This window comes from Tachypleus tridentatus, chromosome 6 (assembly GCF_004210375.1).
Source record: "Tachypleus tridentatus isolate NWPU-2018 chromosome 6, ASM421037v1, whole genome shotgun sequence".
Taxonomy (NCBI): Eukaryota; Metazoa; Arthropoda; class Merostomata; order Xiphosura; family Limulidae; genus Tachypleus; species Tachypleus tridentatus.
Window position 1 is genome coordinate 16326858 of NC_134830.1, and position 20049 is coordinate 16346906.

The 20049-nt window shown below is 32.4% G+C and overlaps 1 protein-coding gene across 1 annotated transcript in view; it reads left to right on the plus strand.

The window, feature by feature from the left end:
* Nucleotides 1–4293: 4293 nt before the first annotated feature.
* Nucleotides 4294–20049, plus strand: part of LOC143251998 (transmembrane protein 62-like) — a 42375-nt gene continuing 26619 nt past the window's right edge. Inside the window, exons 1-3 of the mRNA XM_076503487.1 lie at nucleotides 4294–4722; nucleotides 11044–11155; nucleotides 16788–16925. Coding sequence (XP_076359602.1) covers nucleotides 4528–4722; nucleotides 11044–11155; nucleotides 16788–16925 — 445 coding nt within the window. The 5' untranslated portion in view covers nucleotides 4294–4527. The remainder of the gene's footprint in view (nucleotides 4723–11043; nucleotides 11156–16787; nucleotides 16926–20049) is intronic.

Sequence of the window (20049 nt, forward strand, 5' to 3'; positions counted from 1 at the left end):
CTTAAACCTCGCACTTCATTTAGAATGAAAGACACATGTCATTACATTCCGTAACTTCACATTCAAAATTAAAATGTGTCATGTTTTATCGTTTGTATGGTTGGACCAAGATTCTTTCCAGTAAGCATTCCTAACTATTTGTTAATAAATTTGAACAATAAATTGCCAGCATGCAATCCATTTGTTTAAAAATAATACATTCAAAACAAGTCAAACCTAATTTCAAAAATTCGTGGAACCGGCAACAGCCAAGCGTGTTAAAGCGTGCGACTCGTACTCGGAGGGTCGCGAGTTCTCATCGCCGTCACGCAAAATGTGCTCGCCCTTTCAGCCGTGGGGACATTATAAAGTTTCGATCAATCCCACTAATCGTTGGTAAAAAAGTAACCTAAGAGTCGGCAGTGAATGGTAATGACTAGCTGTCTTGCAGCTGTTAAATTAGGGATGGCAAGCGCAAACAGCCTTCGAGAAGCTTTGCGCGAAATTCAAAACAAACAAACAAAAAATTTATTCGGTTATTTTAGAGGTATCCAGAACTTAAATAATTGATTCTTTTTCGTCCAAGTCCAAGAAGCGAGTTTAGTTAATTTGGAGCATCATTTGAAAAGACAAATTATTCTCCTCTACTCTAATATCACAATAAAATTACAAATAAGTTTACTTACTTTACCGTGGTGGTCACCACAGTATACAGGGTTTTAAATAATTCTCTTTTGCGTCAAAAATCCATGCAGTCTGGTTCAGTTACTTTAGAAACCAATTAACAAGACAAATTATTCTCCTACGTCTCTGTTATTGCAATACAAGCTGTGAAACTCACTCTAGAAATTGCCCATTATGGTTAATTACGCGCAGTCTAACTTCACTTTCACTGACCTAACTTCTTACACTCTGTATCGGATAATATTTAAACAAACAACAGAAAAAACGAAAAATGTTCACCTTATAGTAACACCAATGTTAAACACAACGAGAAAGACCTAGAAGTTTCGAGTAGGATGGCATCGATAATATTACAAAAAGGTAATACAACAATTAAACTACAAACACAACATAGTAGTAATACATAGTAACTTAATAAAACGTGTCATAATTATTACTTTTAAAATAAAAACTTTTATCTGTTGTTATGAAAACTAAATATTTATAAAACATTAAATCACTAAATAAACTAAATAAGAACTTTTACAAAGACTGTTATTTTAGCAATTCTCTGCGCCCAAACCGAGAATTATAAAAAACAACAATAATTTTGAAAGAAATAATCTTAACTCCGGAAGGAAGACAGTAGGTACATAGTAAAATCGTACACTATACTTTTGAGCCAGCCAGAAATATATATCCAGTTTGGTTTTGTCATTCGTATGCACTTATGTGTGTGTGTGTCTTCGAATCTTAGAATACCATAGTACTATGTAAAGAAACTCAAATCTGGGAGAATGAAAGACAAGAAGTTGTCGTTTGGCCTACTGTACTGAAGAGTATTACACATTTCACACCCCCTTGGTTAATATTAAAAAAAAATTGAAATTTCTGTGCATAAGTAATACCATGTTTTCTAAGTTTGAAACAATATTTAACAAGAACATTATACGATTATAGCTTGATTTTGTTGTTGTAAATAATGTTTTAATAGCTACTTGAATAAAGGTACCAATATATTTTTGGCTTTAAAAAGCTGTGATTGTGTTTATTAGTTTTTGAATAAAGCCTATTTCATTCTGTTATACATCGGGTTCATTATATTTCGTTGCTTCAAACTGGATTGGAATGTTTTGTTTAAAATAGTAGATTGTTTTATTCTCCTACATCTCTGAAGAACCTCCAGTTGTTCTGGGGCTTCTACCCAGTAAATCTGATATTATCACACTACCCATCTGTGGAAGGGAACATCCACTACTCGATGAGCTAGTTATGGAGATGGAAAAACACCAACTACTATGCTCCGGGAGCCCATCACGATCATTGTTTGTAATTGCAAGTATAGAAGTTGATAATCAGGATGTTTGGCAGATATGATATAATGGACTATGACTCCATTTACTTCCTGGTGTTTGACTGAGTCCATCAACAAAGAATAGATAGTACAAAAATGCATAACAACAATCTCTATTACGACAAACGCAAACAAAATAAAATATATAATGATACAAACTATACAATGGTAAGTGTCTTCATGGAAATACTGAATCAGTGAAAAATAACTTTTATATGTTTCTTTCAACTTCCAGTACGTATCCCTCTGCAAACTGCGCAAAGAAAATTAAAATAAATGTAAAACAATCTACTTTTCTAAACTAAACATTCCAATATAACACAAGAGCTAAATGAAATATTCACAAATTCTGATCAAGTATGTGTGAAAACTGTAATGCCAAAATATTTACAAAATTTATGCTTGCAAAACAAATCTGAATCTTAGTAAAAGAAATAAACCCTGAAACTATGAAAATGTAAAATTTGCCTAATATTTTTTTCACCATCAGTGTTTAGGTTTTATTGATCTAGAAGAGTCAGGTGCAAATAGCCTCTTCTTTTATTTACCTAACAGTGTGTGTGTGTGTATGTGAATGTATGTTTTCATTTATCAAAGCCACCTCAGGCTATCTTCTGAGTCCACCGAGGAGAATCGAACCCCCTGATTTTAGCGTTGTAAATCCGTAGACTTACCACTGTACTAGTGGGGAACTGTAAGAGAGATAACCTGTTTTAGAATATAAAACACAAGCACAAATTTAAACTGTTCCTGCCATACTCATCTTCTCATAGTCTTGAGCCTCTCCTAGATTCGTTGACAGGCGTCACAGTGAAGTAACAGATTTCTTATCTACAAGAGAACATGACTAATGACCAGTTACTAGATCCAAGTCTTAATAACAACAAACATCGTATTAATTAAAGTGGTAGATAACGCATGGCACAGGTCTCGTAGAAAATGTTCATTTGAAGCCACATTAAAAAAAAAGTTATACTGTTAGACTTAACAATAAATGAAAGTCCTAAACTTCCCATTTCTCTGTTCGAAAGCCTCATCACGGGTCAATTATAAGTGTGATAGCTCATATTGCTAATAACTGGATTTCAATACCCGCGGTGGGTACAGCACAAAGAGCTCAGTGCGTGGGTTGCGCTTAGCAATAAATAAACAATAAACAAATTATATTCAAAGAACCCGTCTTCTGGTTCTGCCCTTTCAATGTTTAATGTTTATTTGTTAATCACTTCCGCCTAACTTTGATATAGAAGGCACACACCAATGTTTATAAAGATTAAGGCATATTAAATTTAAAGTTAGCGTTATTTACAAATTCACGTATTTTATTTTATATCTCTTTGTCCCCAGATGTTGTTTTCAAGATTACTGCATTAATATTAGTTCGATTATTCAAAAAAGTACCTGCGTTGACATCACTATATTATTATATTAATTTTTTTCACGATTTGAAAGTTAATGTCTATTATGTCATTGCTTCATAATTAACCTTTACTCATTTTTATACTTTTTTCTATTGTTACATCATCAACAATTGTGTAGTTGTCTTCCATGGCTGACCTCTGAAATTCGATTATGTTTATTTTAAAAGCAAGCAACGTTGGGATATCTGCTGAACGTACCGTGGGAAATTTAACTCTATATTTTAACATTGTGAGCTTGTAAATACCACTAAGGTTCGCATTCTGAAGTTTGTAGCACGGGTTGGCCATGTATTCTCAAGATAGCTGGTACTGGTATTAGAACTTTAATTAAAATAAAGTGCAGAACAACGTTCCAACCTTCTTAGGTCATCTTCAGGTTGACAAAGAAGGGGTTGGCTATGTAGTAGAATTTTAAACTTTTGGGCTGGTGACTTGGTTGGAATCTGAGATACCACAAAATATTCTCATTCCATTAGGTACACGGAGGGATTGACTGTCACCCTAATTATGCGTCCACGACTGGTGGGTGATAGTGTGCTGCTAGTTGATTAGTTGACTTTCCTCTGGTCAATAAATGAAAATTAGGGACGACAGCAATCTTAGTGACTTTGCCGTAAATACAATTTCTTTTTCCTTTCTATTTTCCCCCACTCCTTTGGCCTCCCAGTGACACAGCTGTAAGTCTGAAAGCTTATAACACTAAAAAACCGGATTTCGGTACCTGTGACGGGCACAGCTCAAGTAGCCTAATGAGTACCTTAACTACAAATAAAAAATATTAACTCTACCCTTGACGACGAGAAACCCACAGAACAGCTGGTATGAGTATTGACACTTTTATTCATAAGTAGAGAAGAACCTTACGACAGTCCCCTTGTGAAGATAAAACTTTCGAAGGATTTCAACCAGTGTACAAACATTGTCCATAATTTACAGAAAAAAGAAAACTACTAAAAGCTATGTTAAACTCGAAATATAAAGAACTAAATGACCTGCAGAAACAATACGATCACTATGTTTCTGTGCTCTCAGCTCATTCATATTCGTCCCCTAGTGGATAAACAGTAAATCAAATGTAATAATCTAGTAATCAACAGAGCCGGTCTTTATATGGAGATTTCACGAGTAGCTGTTCTTTTCTTTATCGTATTAATTGTGATTTCTTCACTTTTTGCAAGATTTCAAAATCTTATATACATAAAAAATCATCAGACTTTTGTTAATACTGTAACACAGCGTGTCGTTGCCGACAGTGATGTTCTTGTCCCAGATGGAAAACTTCATCATTTAATGTGGTTTCTGCAGGTGAGTTTAGCGTCGTATTGTAAAAAATAATTATAACAACGGAACTTAGTTATTAATTTGTAGTAACTTAATGAAGTTAATGAAAGTTAGTATGCTAATGCTAATTTACAATTTTACAAAAATTTGCAGGCTGTGGTAGCACCAGTGTATTAGTGCTAATACTAGAGCTGTATTATTAATATATTAACTCAGGATATGTTATTATTTATTAATAATTTGTGAATTTCATTGTTAAAATACCTTGCGTTGCTGCAGTGTGCATATTTTGAATTGTATGGATAATACATGTGTAACTTGGCACTAGAAAAACTTCTACCCCCTTTTTTTTTTTTCTGGAGGAGGAGATGTTTTCAAATCCTAATCTAGTGGACTTGTGTTCGTCAATAGATGTACAAATTTCAGGGTTATCCACAAGACTAGGTATACAAGCACTGAATTCTGTCATAAAAAGGTGAAGCAGTTATGGAAACACCATATTCAGTAGTAAAGAATTGTTACAGCATTTGTGTGAGTATAATATAACAAGATTGCTTAAAGTGTTAAAGAGCAAGGGAAAAAATAAAAGTATGAGAAAAGGAAATTACAGCATTAACTAACCAGAAGAATGTTAACAACAGTTATAAGTTCAGCAACAAAATTACCAATGTGACTTCTGAAGCAATAAGATGGAACTTGAAATTTTAGACATATTTTGCACAAGCTGTCTGCTCAGTAAAAGATCTTACGAATCACCAGTGTATATTTATATAAATTTATTTAAGTAAGAGAAGTATTTTACTTATAACTCATGAAGTAAGTGAAACCTCTTACAAATGAAGGCTGTAATGAGAGAAAAATGAAGAAAAGAAATGCTAGCACACATGACAGAAATAGGATGTGGAATAACATCCCATTTATAGTGATTAAGATAGGAAAGTTTATCAAGAAATGAAAGAATAGACGGGTTAAAGTGTTGGACATATTTAATCTGTGTTAACATGGAAAATACGGAAGCAGTTGTGAATCAGAGGAAGGAGTACATGCCATAGTTCCCAGCCAACTATCTAAGGCCTTATTTTCAAAGATCTCTAGTTTCTGAAGAACATCTACAGGAACTGAATCATAAAGAATGTAATCATGATCCACTTTGGAATTAAAACATGACACAATAATATAACAGTATGATGATTACTCTCCATAATCTAGCTGAGACAGCCCTAATAAATTTAATGTTTTGGACAAGTTTCTGTTACAGAAAAAATGTAGGGTTTCTAAGTCTAATACTTTCTGTCACTAAGGAGATATCCATCTTCTTAATGTGAAGTTTTAGTATGTCAACATTTTTCTTATATGCAGCAATCATATAATTATGCTTCCATGCTGAGAACGAAAATTCATGTGCACTAAAACCAAAGTCAGTTTGTCAATATAGAAAGTTTGTATGATGGAAAGTAACATTGAGTTTTAGGTAATTAATTAAGCACTAGCAGCATGCAAATAGTAAAGTTTCACAGGATAAATAGACCTGTACTTTTATTTTTCAAATAAATTAAAAACACATAGAACTATATAGTTCTTGCAAATAAATTAAAGTTGAAATATTTTTTGCCAAAATAATTATCATTTTGATTGCTTATTTTGTATTTGAAATTAAACACAAGTAGAATTTGTTTTCTCATCTTAATTATTCTAATATACTTGTCAGTAAAACTGATCAAAACTTAAATTTTTAATAAAAAGTCAAATTGCATTGTTAAACTTGAATACTCATGGGAAAGAAAAAATTTATACACGTATAAAACTGTATCAAATATTTGTACAGTTTTACATGAAAAGACCAAACTTTGGTACTTTATCACTATAACATAACTAATTTGAACAAAGTTGGAATTTGTTACAGACCACCAAATGAAATTAATGAAATACTCTATAGTGAGATCAAGAATTCAACTGTTAATGATGTTACAATTATAGGGGATTCTTATTTCATATATATAGATTAGGAAATGTTAAGAGTCAAATTGTGAGAGAGATATATTTTCAGAAACTGTTCATTGTGTTTCTTCAACAGCTGATTAAGGAACCTTACTAGGAACAATACTATTTTAGGTTTATTTTTAACATTTAATGAAGAAATGGTTGATATGTTAGAGATTGGGAAATACCTGGTTACAAGTTATCATTTCTCAACCAGATTTGGAGTGTTGCTGCATATTGAGATGAAGAATAATGAGATTTTGGTTCCAGATTAAAAAAAAACATGGTTACAACTGTTCTTGATTTGACTGTATCCTATTGAGCAGTTTTTGCTTGCCACTAGTCTGGAAATTTTTACCTAAATCCATGTGATTTAGCTGAGTTATAGCATGCAAATGAGCGTGAGTAAATCCTTTACCAATAGGATTGTGATACACCCTTCTATCACAGCTTACTCTCTGCAGTTGAACCAAATCCTCACTTTCCAATTTGGCACAGTAATATCCAGATGTTAGCTCATTTCCGAAATTATTTCACGTAATACAAATTGAATCATGAATATATGACTCAAGTTTCTAAACTTTAACAGCTTTGGGGTTTGAATTTAATAATACAGTTTTTAGTTTACTTCATACTTTTTCATGTATTTCCAAAACACTCACTCAACAGTAATCACATATAGAATTATTAATCCACAATTTCAAGTAATAACAGCTACAGATTCATAAGTTATGTGTAACCAACAACCCATTCAATTGGCTGCTGGTTTGGCATTATTAACAGAGGATGTTTTGGATTTAGTATGTTGGAAATGGCTTCTTTTATATGGGCAAAAGAATTTTCCAATAGGAAATTGCCTTCCCCCCTTCACTGGGAATTTGGAACATGATGATGACTTCAGCACCTTGTTCCCTCTTTCATTTCCCATGTTGCCTTTTGTGACCCATAGAAGTGTCTAGACCTTCTTCACACTTTTTGGAATTAATATCATGAGTATGAAATATGTTTTGTTTTATTATTGTCACTTGTCTTATGATCCCTCTCTTTCATTGTTAACTGAAGCACCTACTTATGGATATTTTGTACATTCTTCTGATATTGGGGTCCATGCAGCAGAGATTCATTTTTAAGAAGCATGTGCTTGAGTATGCTCTTTTGCACTTTTTAACTTTTTATCAAAGGAATGCAAATAATAGAACTCCTTAAAATTCCAAAAATAGATTTTAAAAAAATCCTCGCTTTGCAATTTGGCACAGCAATATCTAGATGTTAGCTCATTTCCATAATTATTTCATGTAATACATCTTGAATCATGAATATATGACTTGGTTTCTAAACTTTAATAGCTTTGGGGTTTGAATTTAATAATATAGATTTTAGTTCACTTCGTACTTTTTAATGTATTTCCAAAACACATTTTACTTTATCAATAAGTGATATCAGAATCTGAATTATGAGTATAATTTTGGGTGTTGTTGGCTGAGAGAAGGATGTTGCTGCTTTACAAAAAAAAAGTGGAATGTTTGATGAGTTGAGTATATAAATGGCAGCCGACATTTAATTATAGTGAATGAAAAGTACTGCATAAGTAATATCAGAATCTGAATTATGAGTATAATTTTGGTGGGAGTAATCCTAATGTTGTTATGGAAGAAAAAGATCATAGTGTTCTGGTTCATTAGTCTCTTAAGCCATTCAAGCAGTGTGCTGTTAGTCTCAGAGCAAACAGTATTTTAGGTTGTGTTTACAGAAATACTGAGTAAAAGTCTAAAGAAGGTATGCTGTTATATAGTTCATTGGTTATATAAACTTTGGAGTACTGTGTACAGTCTTTAATTTCTTGCTTTAGAGAAGATATTGACTTGTTGAAAAGGGCTAAGAGGAGGGTTGCTATCATGATACCTGGGGTGGAAAGGTTGTTACATCCTCATAGAAAATCTCTAATTTTATTTTCTTTTGAAAACAAGAATTGCAGGGGATTTGAAGACTTTTAAAACTGTTAAGGGGATTAGTAGTGTTAATGCATTCTTTTTTTGTATTTTATGATGAGGATGCTAAAATAAGGGAACAAAATAAATTTGGCAGAGTAGGAGTTACTTCAGCTATGATAGCTTTATTTTTCTAACATGGTGGTTGGCATTTTGAATGGATTGCTTTCAGAATTGGTGGATGCAGATAATTTAAAGGAGTTTAAAGGAAAATTTGATAAGTATTTGAATTTGGCTTTGAGTTTTTTAATGTTTGATTTAGTGGATAAGATTCCAAGATGGACTAAAAGATGTGTTGTTATCTTACGTGCTGTATAATATTTGAATCATAATAGGATGCGACTGTTATTGGCCATTGATGCATTTAACAGAATTAATACTTAAGATTTAAGTGAAATTATCAAGTTGCAAAGATATAGGAATATGTTATTGTAAAGAACTCCATATTAATGATTATATTATGTATTTAAGTATATTCTTGGAATATATACTTCTCAGTGACTCTACAGAACAGATAGATTGGATATCGGTGCTTTGCTTTTAAATTACATGTTACCCCTGACTGTTCATCATGATTTCTCCCCCTTTTCTTATACATTGAAGTATGAGAGTCCTTACCCCTTTTCAATTCTAAGCCACTGGGGTAGTGGACCCTGGAGGTATTCTCCTGAATATGATGATTATCATAAACACATACATTCAAAATAATTAAAACTATCCAGTTGAAAGTAGGACAATGGTGTTCTGATGATGTAGGTGATGTGATGTCCTCTACTATATATAACTGGAGTGAGCCATCAAAATTGCTGTTCAACACTTCAATTACTATACCTCATCCTACTCATGTATAGATGTCAGTTTCCAGTGGCTGGGTTTTGGATTTAGAACTGAGTCAGTCAACACAAGTCCTCACAGGTGTATTACAGATGTTTATTTCATCACTCACTTTATACTCTTGTTGCTCAATCTGTATTGTTACAATGAAGGTACTTAGTAATTCATACAATTCTTCCTCTGATGCTGTCCCTTTATTATTTTATTGTGCTGAGGATGTTCTTGTGCTAGGAGTGGTTCCTGTCTGTCTTATGTGAGATAGTTTACATTACAGAAACATTTTTTATAGTACCTGATATTGGGTTCCCAGATTGTCAGTCAGTTTATCTTATTATCATGCATCCCATCCATAGATTGGAGAATGCGAGTTCTCTTCTCTCGTCTGATGAACTTGAGGTGAAGGTGATATGATCCTCTTTCCTACCCCCACCATATGGCTGAGTTTTAGATTGTAGTTGACACTGGTATGATAATCTTTTGTACACCCACTTGGATGTTGGTTCCTGGTGGCCTGAGTTTTGAATTGTAGTTGACTTGCTGATGGTATGATCCCCTTTCCTACCTTTCATGAATGCAGTTGACTTGCCATGTATGTTCTGTTCATGCCCTAGTGACTCTACATCTGAAGTCGCATCTGTTTACTTACTTCCACATTGATGTATTCTGTTGGATTGAGATTTCAGTATTACTTAAGTTAGATCCATATCCAACCATGGTTCTGTCCCTTTTGAATGTGCTCTTCCCAATTTCTGCTCATCTGCTCATGTCTGCAACACCAGTCTGTAAAATTGAATAGAGGTAGTCGTGCATCAGGAGAGTATGTCACACTCTTACTAGTGGAGGGTTGTTGTATGGGAGATGCATTTGAATCAGTTAGTTGTAATACATGTATGAGCTTAGGTTTGTAGTATATGGAAAAACATTTTTTACATATAGGGGCAGCACTAAACAGGAAGAGGGAGCAAGTACCTTTTGGAAAAAGATTTTCAGTATAGGCAAATTGTAACTTTTGATGATTTAGGAGTGGGGCTCATAATTCAATTCACATCTCCACCAGACTTGATTGCATTATCTTTACTATGGTAAAGCTAATAAGGTTATTTGCTACTGCAACTAATTTTGCTGACAAGAGATGGAAGGAAAATAACTGGCAACATCACTTACTTCCAGTTTGTTTTTTTTCTTCTTGAAATGCTGTCTAGAGGAATGGCAACTAGCTGGAGGGTGCTTTAGAAACTTTCTTTTTATTTTGCTTGTTCATACTATAGTTTAAGGAGTACTATTGTAATCAGTTAATGGGGCCATCAGTTACTTGATTGGCAAGTGATACTAATCACCAGGTGTAGCCAAGAAATTCATTATTGTCTCTCGTATGTTATGTTACAAAAACAATCCAATGTACTGTTGTCAGCATACTCTTTGACTAATTGGCAATCGTATATTAATAAAATGTTGTTTTTTTGTGAAAGCTAAAAACTTGAATTTTACAAACATTCAAATACATGAACATAAATATGTGTTATTCGTTTATTTTGTGTTTCAGATTTCAGATCTCCACATCAGTTTGTTTCAAGATTCTGGGAGAATCACAGACTTCAAACAATTCTGTACAGAAACAGTTAGTACAGTACGACCTGCGGTTGTGCTTGTTACAGGTATTGCTTTAAAAAATCTAGTACAGTATTACCTGATATTTTCTTTAAAATTGAATAGTAGAACTTTTCTCTTTTTATAAACAGGTATTTATAATGATTTACAAACCGAAATGAGTTAACAAGTATGCATATAAGTATATGTACATCAGTTGGCACCTGCCATTCCATAAATTTTGAAATAGGTTATTATTTAGAATCTTTTTAATAGATTCCATTTGAGTGTTGTGTGTTTCAAAATATTCAGATTAACTTCATTTTATAGCATAAAAGTGTTTTTTGATGAACCTATTCACCTGTAGCAGTGAAACAACTCTGTTATTGTGGCTAATAACAATGGAACTGTTACTACTGGGATTCTTAATAAAATATTAGGTTGAGGAATAATTCGTGAGTGTTTTTAAATAATTTCATTCAAGCATTACATGCAAGTTTATACAATACTTCAATGCATGAACACATTACACCCAAAACATTTATTATGATACTTTATTTCATGTAATACCTAGGTATATAGTATGCATTGTTTGAAACAAAATTGCAAGAAATTAAATGCGAAAAGCAGAAGGTGTCGAAAATGCTCGATTTTGTCCACTTTACATTCCATTTAATGAGCTAAAAATGAAAGCAAAAATTAAAGACATATGAAAATCAAACACACCATCTATTAGAGCAAAAAATTATCTACCAAATGACATGAAATAATTTGTGAAAGCATTTCATTTATGAATATATTTTTTTAACTTGAAAAAACGCTCACGAATTATTCCTCAACCCAATACATAATGATTAAAATCTTTGTAAAATAGGCTATGCTATTAACACAAAAATAATGCTGACATTTGAAATTATACATCTGAAACTTCAAAATAATTGAATGATCCAAAATAATCTTGATTAAAGAATATAACCATAGAAGAAGCAAAGCTAGGAAAAAGAATATTAAAAAGAAAAACTAATTTTGGAGGAAATTAGCACAAAAAATCTGCTTCACAATATCTGCATTTAACTAATAACAAATCACAATAATTTGAGTTATTCATCTATCATCTATCTCTTTAATGTGTTAAAAATCTTGATTAAATTCTCTTCTCTTCTGGAGTTTTGTTTTCTATATGGTGATGAAATTACAATTCAACATTTTCATCACTTAGTGTTAACTATTTTGTCTCATTTTTCAAATTAGTGCAAAAATTAACTAACAGCTGTGAGCTGGCATTTTCCATAAAGATACTTAAAAAGTAAACTTTAGACAAAAAGAAGTCAACTGTAAGCATAATAGTAATAATAATAATAAACAAAACAAAAAAAACAAGGAATAAATACCACTTCATATTTTTCTTCCTTTGCCTAAAGAAATGATAAATTTAATCCTTTTGTACATCAGTCCCAGTTTTCCTACATGCTATTTTAAATTGCTTAAAATTATATTAGGTATTGCTAGTTATGTTGTTAAAATAATTAACAGCTGATTCTAGCTGTGATTCATCTGACCAAAACAATAACAATTAATAATAAGAGAAATATTACAATAAAACATCATTATACTCAATAGAAAAAAAAAGTTCTGGCTCTTTTTCAGTCAAAAGATTATACTCCTCTCTTTTTCATAAGATATTTGACATTATTACAATAATTTGGTCTTAGCACAACTTGATTTACCTTTGGTGGAATATTAGTAGCAATTGTAACAGTATGTGAAGTCTTCCAATGAGTGTGGTAGCTAGTGAAGTGTAGCTTTTGAGGAAAAACATATTTCTTTAAATTAGGTATGTAATCATGTGTAATACTGCTTTTAGGATATTTTAGTTCATGCATTGAGGGTATCATACATCTTACCAGTTTGTAAGATTCTGTCCATCATTAAGCAGATTTAGCAATAACTATTTTACTGCAAAGGATAAAAGATGAGAATTTAATAAAATATGCTTCTTACTTAATTAGTACCTAACCAACTTCTACAATTGTAAGCTTGTCTTTGTCATTTCTGGGCTCTTTCTGTATTGCAACTAGCTTTTTGCATAATGTTTGTTTCATAGTGCATTTTGTAACTGTTTTGGGTATTTCTGATTGACCAATTGAAAGGCAGATCGACTTTATGCCCAATGTAGGTTGCCTGGTTTAAAAACCTTTTTGAAAAATGGGAGTTTTGATAGCTAAGTAAAAGTTAGGTAAATGAATACCCTTGTTTTGTGATTATGTTTAATTGAGGACAAGTGATAATGAATATATAATTAATTCCAATTGCTTTACATGCTTCTGCTATTAGATGAGAAATAGATTGTGGTCCATTGCCAGAGAATACAATATTGGAAATGCCATATTTTATGTAGAAATACTCATTCACTAACTTTTTTTAGAACATTTGTATTTAATTTTTTTAATGGATAGAGCTCGCTTTATTTACTAAAATAGTCTGCCACAACTAGTAAGCAACTACTTTCAGCAGTTGATTTGGAATAAGGTCTCATTAAATCAACACCTCAGACTCACCATGAAAAGATAACATAGATCTTTTCATTAGACCTATAACATTTTAAATCAAATTTTATAGCCTAGCTGCTTGTGATAGAACATAATTTTCACTTGTGTGTTTTAGCATTCCTAGTTTATAGTCCCTACTACTATATTGTTGTTGTTCTTCATAAATAACCAGCTGTTGGATATTCATATAATTCAACTAATCTTAAAGCCTTAGGAATAACAGGTTTGAATTAACTGTTATTTTGTGAACCATTGGAAATCAATTCCTGTAATTTCAGACCAATGCATTAGGATTCCACATTGTTCTAAATTAGTTTACAGCATGATCTTTGGCTACTATGGATGTTTTTTATCAAGGTACATCTTGCATTTTTCTACAGCCCAGATAACAACTAAACATTCTTATTATATTGTACAATTCCTCTTGGCTGAATTAAATTTTCAGTTTGCAGAAGCAATTACATCTCCTTGCATAGGATTTCATCTAGTCTAACTATTGAAGCATTTATATGGAAATAATGTTCAACTTTCTGCAGAAACTCTAGCATTAGATCTGGTTATAAACCCTGCTTTAATTTCAGGAAGATATTTTCACATACTGAAGTTCCAGCTATATCTGCTTTTCTTCATGGCTGATAAAAAAAAAAAAAAACTTAGCATTTGTGGAAAATCATAGTATGAATTTGTTTTACCATCTGTACATTCCAAAGAAATTACTTAATTATTTACAATTCATTTGAGTGGAAATGTCTCAACAGCTTTTTTGAAAGAAATTTGATGGGATTTATCTGTGTATTCTTTCAACGTTATCTTAAAGCCTAAGTAAGATATTTCTGGTTTACAAAATCAGTTTTAGTAATTTTAAAATTTAAGGTTGCTTTCTGAAGTCTGTAAAGCCTAAAGGTATTTTATATGCTTTTCAAAAGTTGATTATAATATTACATGGTAAAGTTACTAGGTGACAATACAAAAAGATCCATAGCTATGTTTTCAGTACTAGATAGCTTTTACAAACAATGGGATGAGATGGCTAAGTGTGACATCAAAAGAAAGGATATATTTGACCATGCAAATCCTTACCTGTATAAGGTTAAAACTGATCTGTCCTTGTCTCTCCATGGCCACCTTGTTTTTTCCCACACTCATTTTAAAAATGCTCCCAAACATTTTGCAACATACTGTAAAATGGTATGACTTTTTCCATTTTTGTACTTAATGAAACTCATGACCCTAATAATAATAAACAAAAACAAAGTGTACTGCCTCATTGAACATTTTGTAACATACTGTAAAATGGTATGACTTTTTCCATTCTTGTACTTAATGAAACTCATGACCCTAATAATAATAAACAAAAACAAAGTGTACTGCCTCATTGAACATTTTGCAACATACTGTAAAGGGGTATGACTTTTTTAATTCTTGTACTTAATGAAACTCATGACCCTAATAATAATAAACAAAAACAAAGTGTACTGCCTCATTGAACATTTTGCAACATACTGTAAAAGGGTATGACTTTTTTAATTCTTGTACTTATTGAAACTCATGACCCTAATAATAATAAACAAAAACAAAGTGTACTACCTCATTGAACATTCTTTAAACAAATTGGGTAACATTAAAAAACTAGCACATGGATCAATCATTTGAACTTGTTAACACCAAAAGAGCACTAATTAATACTATACATATTGCATACACTAGTACTTTATGTTGAAATATAATTGTGGAAGACGCAGGTAAATTGCTGTACATTAAGCACAAAAGGTACTCACCTACTAGAATACTGTCAGATTTTAGGTATGGGCCAGATTCTTTACAGTACGTGTCTGTGACTTGTTAACAGTACATTTCAACAAGAAACAAACAGCAATACAGTTGACTTGTAATATATTAAAACAAGTGGAACATGTATACAAATGATTGTTGCACTGTTGGTTACCACAGTTGTATCCAGAGCTTTAAATAATTGTTGTTGTTTTTTTTATTTATTAAAGTCATTACAGTCTGGTTCAATTACTTTGGAACACAGTTGGCAAGATAAGTTATTTTTCTCTATTCTGTTATTATAATATAGTCTGTGGTTATTTCACTTTAAAATCCCCATTATAATTATTGATTACCACAGTTGTATCCAGAGCTTTAAATAATTTTTTTTCATCAAAGATCACCCAGGCTATAGATTTCAATTTACAAGATGAATTCTTTTTCTCTACTTCATTATTACAAGATAATCTGGGAACATTTCACTTTAAAAATCACATGTTTTTGACCTATCTTTTGAACTAAATTTTCAACATGAATTTATACTTCAAGTGTAGAACTTTCCATACACCTGTAGATATGATAATGCAACAATACCCAAATAAAATAATGAAAAAAACTTTTATAATTTTTGGATTTGAATTTCTAAATATTGCATAGTTATTATCAATTTTCAGTCATAGTTCTCTCCCAGTTGAATGTGCTGCCCCATTCTCTGCCCATATATGCAACATCTTTCTGTGATGGGTGAGAAATATACTTGGTTCATAAGTGATGCAGGTCCCTACATTTGATCTTAGAAACTCTCTCTCATATTATGGAGTGTTATTTGGACATTTTCAAAGGATGATTTTTCTTTCTCTTGCATCAGCCTCTCCCTCTATTTATTATGGGATTCTAGCTATTTATGCAAGAGGGGATAATATACTGAATCAAAAGTTATAATTTTCTTATGTTGAAAATGTACATCTAATCGGTATGTATCTCTGTTCACACTTCCCACTTTTCCTCCCCACTGAAAACCAGTGCTTCCATCTTCTGCCAAAACTCAACATGATAGTTCAGTAGAATTGAGTAGAAGGAGTTGCATTGGTGAAAGGTTGATGCATGAGAAATGCACTGGAATCAGTCAATTTCAATGAAGGAGAGATAAAAGGCTTGTAGCATGCATAAGGTTTTTTTTTTTTATATAGAGCACAACACTGAATGAGAACAGTTGTAATCCAGTTTTGGTGACAATTATGTAATTGACCCATATATCTCTGACACTTCGTCTTTTTAATTTTGAAAGGAAATATAAAAAGTGTTTAAGATTAATGTGAAACTCCTCATTTATAAGTCATAGTGCTTTTAGGAATCTGGATATTAATTAATTAATTTACAGGGGATCTTACCCATGCCATAAACCCAGGTACTATTGGATCACAAGAATACAAGGAAGAGTGGAAAATATACTCTCAAGTACTTCATGAAAGTGGAGTATTTGGGAAAACAAAATGGTTAGACATACGTGGCAATCATGGTAAGACAGTCTGTTGAATTTTGTTTTCTTATTGAATGGAAAATTTCTGTTTGTATTAACCACACCTCTTAATTAAAGAAAATCAAAGCATGTGATGAAATAGCTCAATGTATAATGATGTTTTTTGTAAGTTTTGTTCACATAGACTTGTGTTAAATACCAGAACTGGACACCTAGATAGGCATATTTAGGGGTTATAGCTGCATTATCAAACCTGAGTTGTCTCTTAACCTCTTTGGATAAGTACAACATAATTCTTCACACACACAACCAAATTATAAGACATAGTTGAAAGTTTGTACAATAGTCTAAGAATTGGTGGTATTAACAGAATTAGCGTTATACTTATAAGAAAAAACTGTGGTGATAATAGTGCATTGAAGTTAATGTTAAAGGTGAAAAATATTTCTACCTTATTTCATTTATAGCATTGTTTCTTTTTCTTATTTATGTAAAATTACTTTAGTACAAAGAAAAGTTCTGTTACTGAGTTACTTTGAAATACATGCTGTTTTGATAAAAAATTAACTGTAGTATAGGTCTATAATACATTTGTATTTGTTTATGTGAACCTAAAGGAAGTTTAAAAACATATACAAGTAATTAACTTCAAATTAGACTTTATTAGTTTAAGCTCTCGAGAATTACATTTAAAATTATTCCTTTAGCTTTTAAAACTAGATTTTACCACTGCCATATAGTGATAAATTGAACTGCACCTAGTTAGAAAACAGCCTGATATGACTAAACATGTAACAATTAACCTTAAGATTAATTTACCACTGATACTGGAATAAAATTTATTGCTTCATTGAGCATGTAGGTATACACTTTCTAATTTTTCACATGCATAGATATATGAATAATAACACTCGTGCATCTTAAGATTCTGTTACATTATTGGTTTCACTGACATTTACAGTGGCATTCAGACTGGTAAATTTATGAATTTGTAAAAGTATACACATGCATACAAAAATGTCTGATTTATTAAAATTGTTACCTTACCTGTTTCATTTGACTTGCATCTCCAGATACATGACCTATAAGGTCTCCTAGATGCACATATATATGTCCAGTTAATCTTATATGGAATTTAAATTCTGATACGGACTTACCTCTTCTCATACAAAGACGTCTTAATCTTCTCTCTGCCCCTAAACATTGCTAAAAAATATGAATGTTTAGCACACCAGAAATTTCATGCCAGTTTTGAAGATGTGTATAAGATGTGACTACCCTCTACTGGTAGTATTGCTTCACCAATATTTTTACAGCTAGCTCCCTCTTATTCTCACACTCAATCCTCACTTTCTCAATTTTCAAGCATCATTTAGACATGCTCTTTTGCATTTAACTGCTGTTTACTATTTTATTTTATTAAAATTTCAGTAACTTTTTCAACAGTTTTATTTTACTGTATTTGCATTCAGTTGAGTCAAATTAGTTTTTTTGCATTTTTTTTATTGGTATCAAATTATATGGCAATTGAAAATGACTTTGTAATTCAATGTACTGATATCTGAAGTTCCCATTATAGTAGAGAGCATTACTGGTATGACTACCCAAGGCACTGTGTTCAACTTCATCTGTTGAGGAGGTGCAGGCATTATTTTGCAGGGAGCTAGATTCCTACACTCGGCTGGTGATTTTTCTTCATTTTAATCTTGACATTGTTTTTGAAGATAAATACAATCAAGGAGAATAAAATTAGATTCACTTTTTCCAGTACCTTCTTACTTTGTTTTGTCACACAAAATTTTATATGTATACTATTAATGTTATCAAAATCCTTTACTGTTCCTCTTATGTTGTCCAATATCAAGTCTGTACTTTCTCCCTAAGACCTTTGTTGCTCAGGAAGGTAATTTGGCTTTCATATCCATTTCTTTACCTTCCATCTCTCATCTGTACTTCCATTCCAATCCCAGTGGACTTCTTTGTCAATTTACTTCTGTAAAGTTTTATGTTGCACACACTGTTTCCTTTTGTGGTTCCATTCCTGCCTTTTTGTTCTCTGGAACCCTTCTCTTTCTCAGTATTTCTTGGCACACTAACTTGTTGGATTCATTGACTCTTTATGCTAGTGTATTCGAACCTTATCCATGTAAGGTCACATTCTCCTCAGTATTTCTTGTCATTAGATTCATCATATCATATGTCTTTAGCTGCTCATCTTCACCGTTTTTAGAAGTTGTTGTTCAGGTCAGAATGAGAACTTCTTCATAATCATTTGTTTCTCATTATCTGCACTATCTGGCTGTATCTTTCTCAGGTGATATCATCTCCCTCCCATGTAAATTCTACACATGTCTGTTTGCCTTTACATGAGTATGTCTTTGCACATAATTTCATTTGTTTTCTTTTCACCAAACATTCTTTAACTGCTACTAAAGGATCCCACTCTGTAGCAATTGTTTCTTCACACAGGCTTCCACTCAAGCCTGCATTAGATACCTGTAGAGCTATAATGCTTACTGTAAAGATGAGGAGTTTTATGTGTTTTTGGTATCCATAAGTTTAACTCAGTGGTGGACTGTCACTCCTGTATTATCAGGAGTAAAGCAAAGGGGGGATTTCTGCCCCTCCCTGTTGTCCTTTGATTGCATAAATTGAAGATGGTCTGCTTTTCAAACTAGAGAATCATGAACACCCATTGCATTTGCTCCAGAGTGACATTCCTCCAGACTTCTCACTGATTTTCTTTCCCTTTTTCTCCAACTAGAGTACGTTAAGTCCTTAACTCTTACCAGTTCTCAGTCATTGGGGTGGTCGACCAAAAAACTTTCTACTGAGTGTGAAGTAGAAATTTACTATACAATACAACCACTTTTTTATCCACTAAGTGAGAAGAGGACAAAGCTGGGTTTCCTCCTTTTCTTTCTCCTGGATGCTTATTCCCATATGAACTGAATGTTGGTTGGAACCGGATCATCCTCTGTGAAATCCTTCTTGTAATACTGTGCTCAGGGTAACACTGCCATGTGTCTACAATTGAGTGTAGTAGAGGTACCCCTTGTTTTTAATTCTGGTTGCAGGAGATGTTCTGTTTTGATCATACAGTTGAGTGTGGGGGACTTCGTCTGCCTCGTAATACTGGTGGCAGAATGTATGTACATTTCTC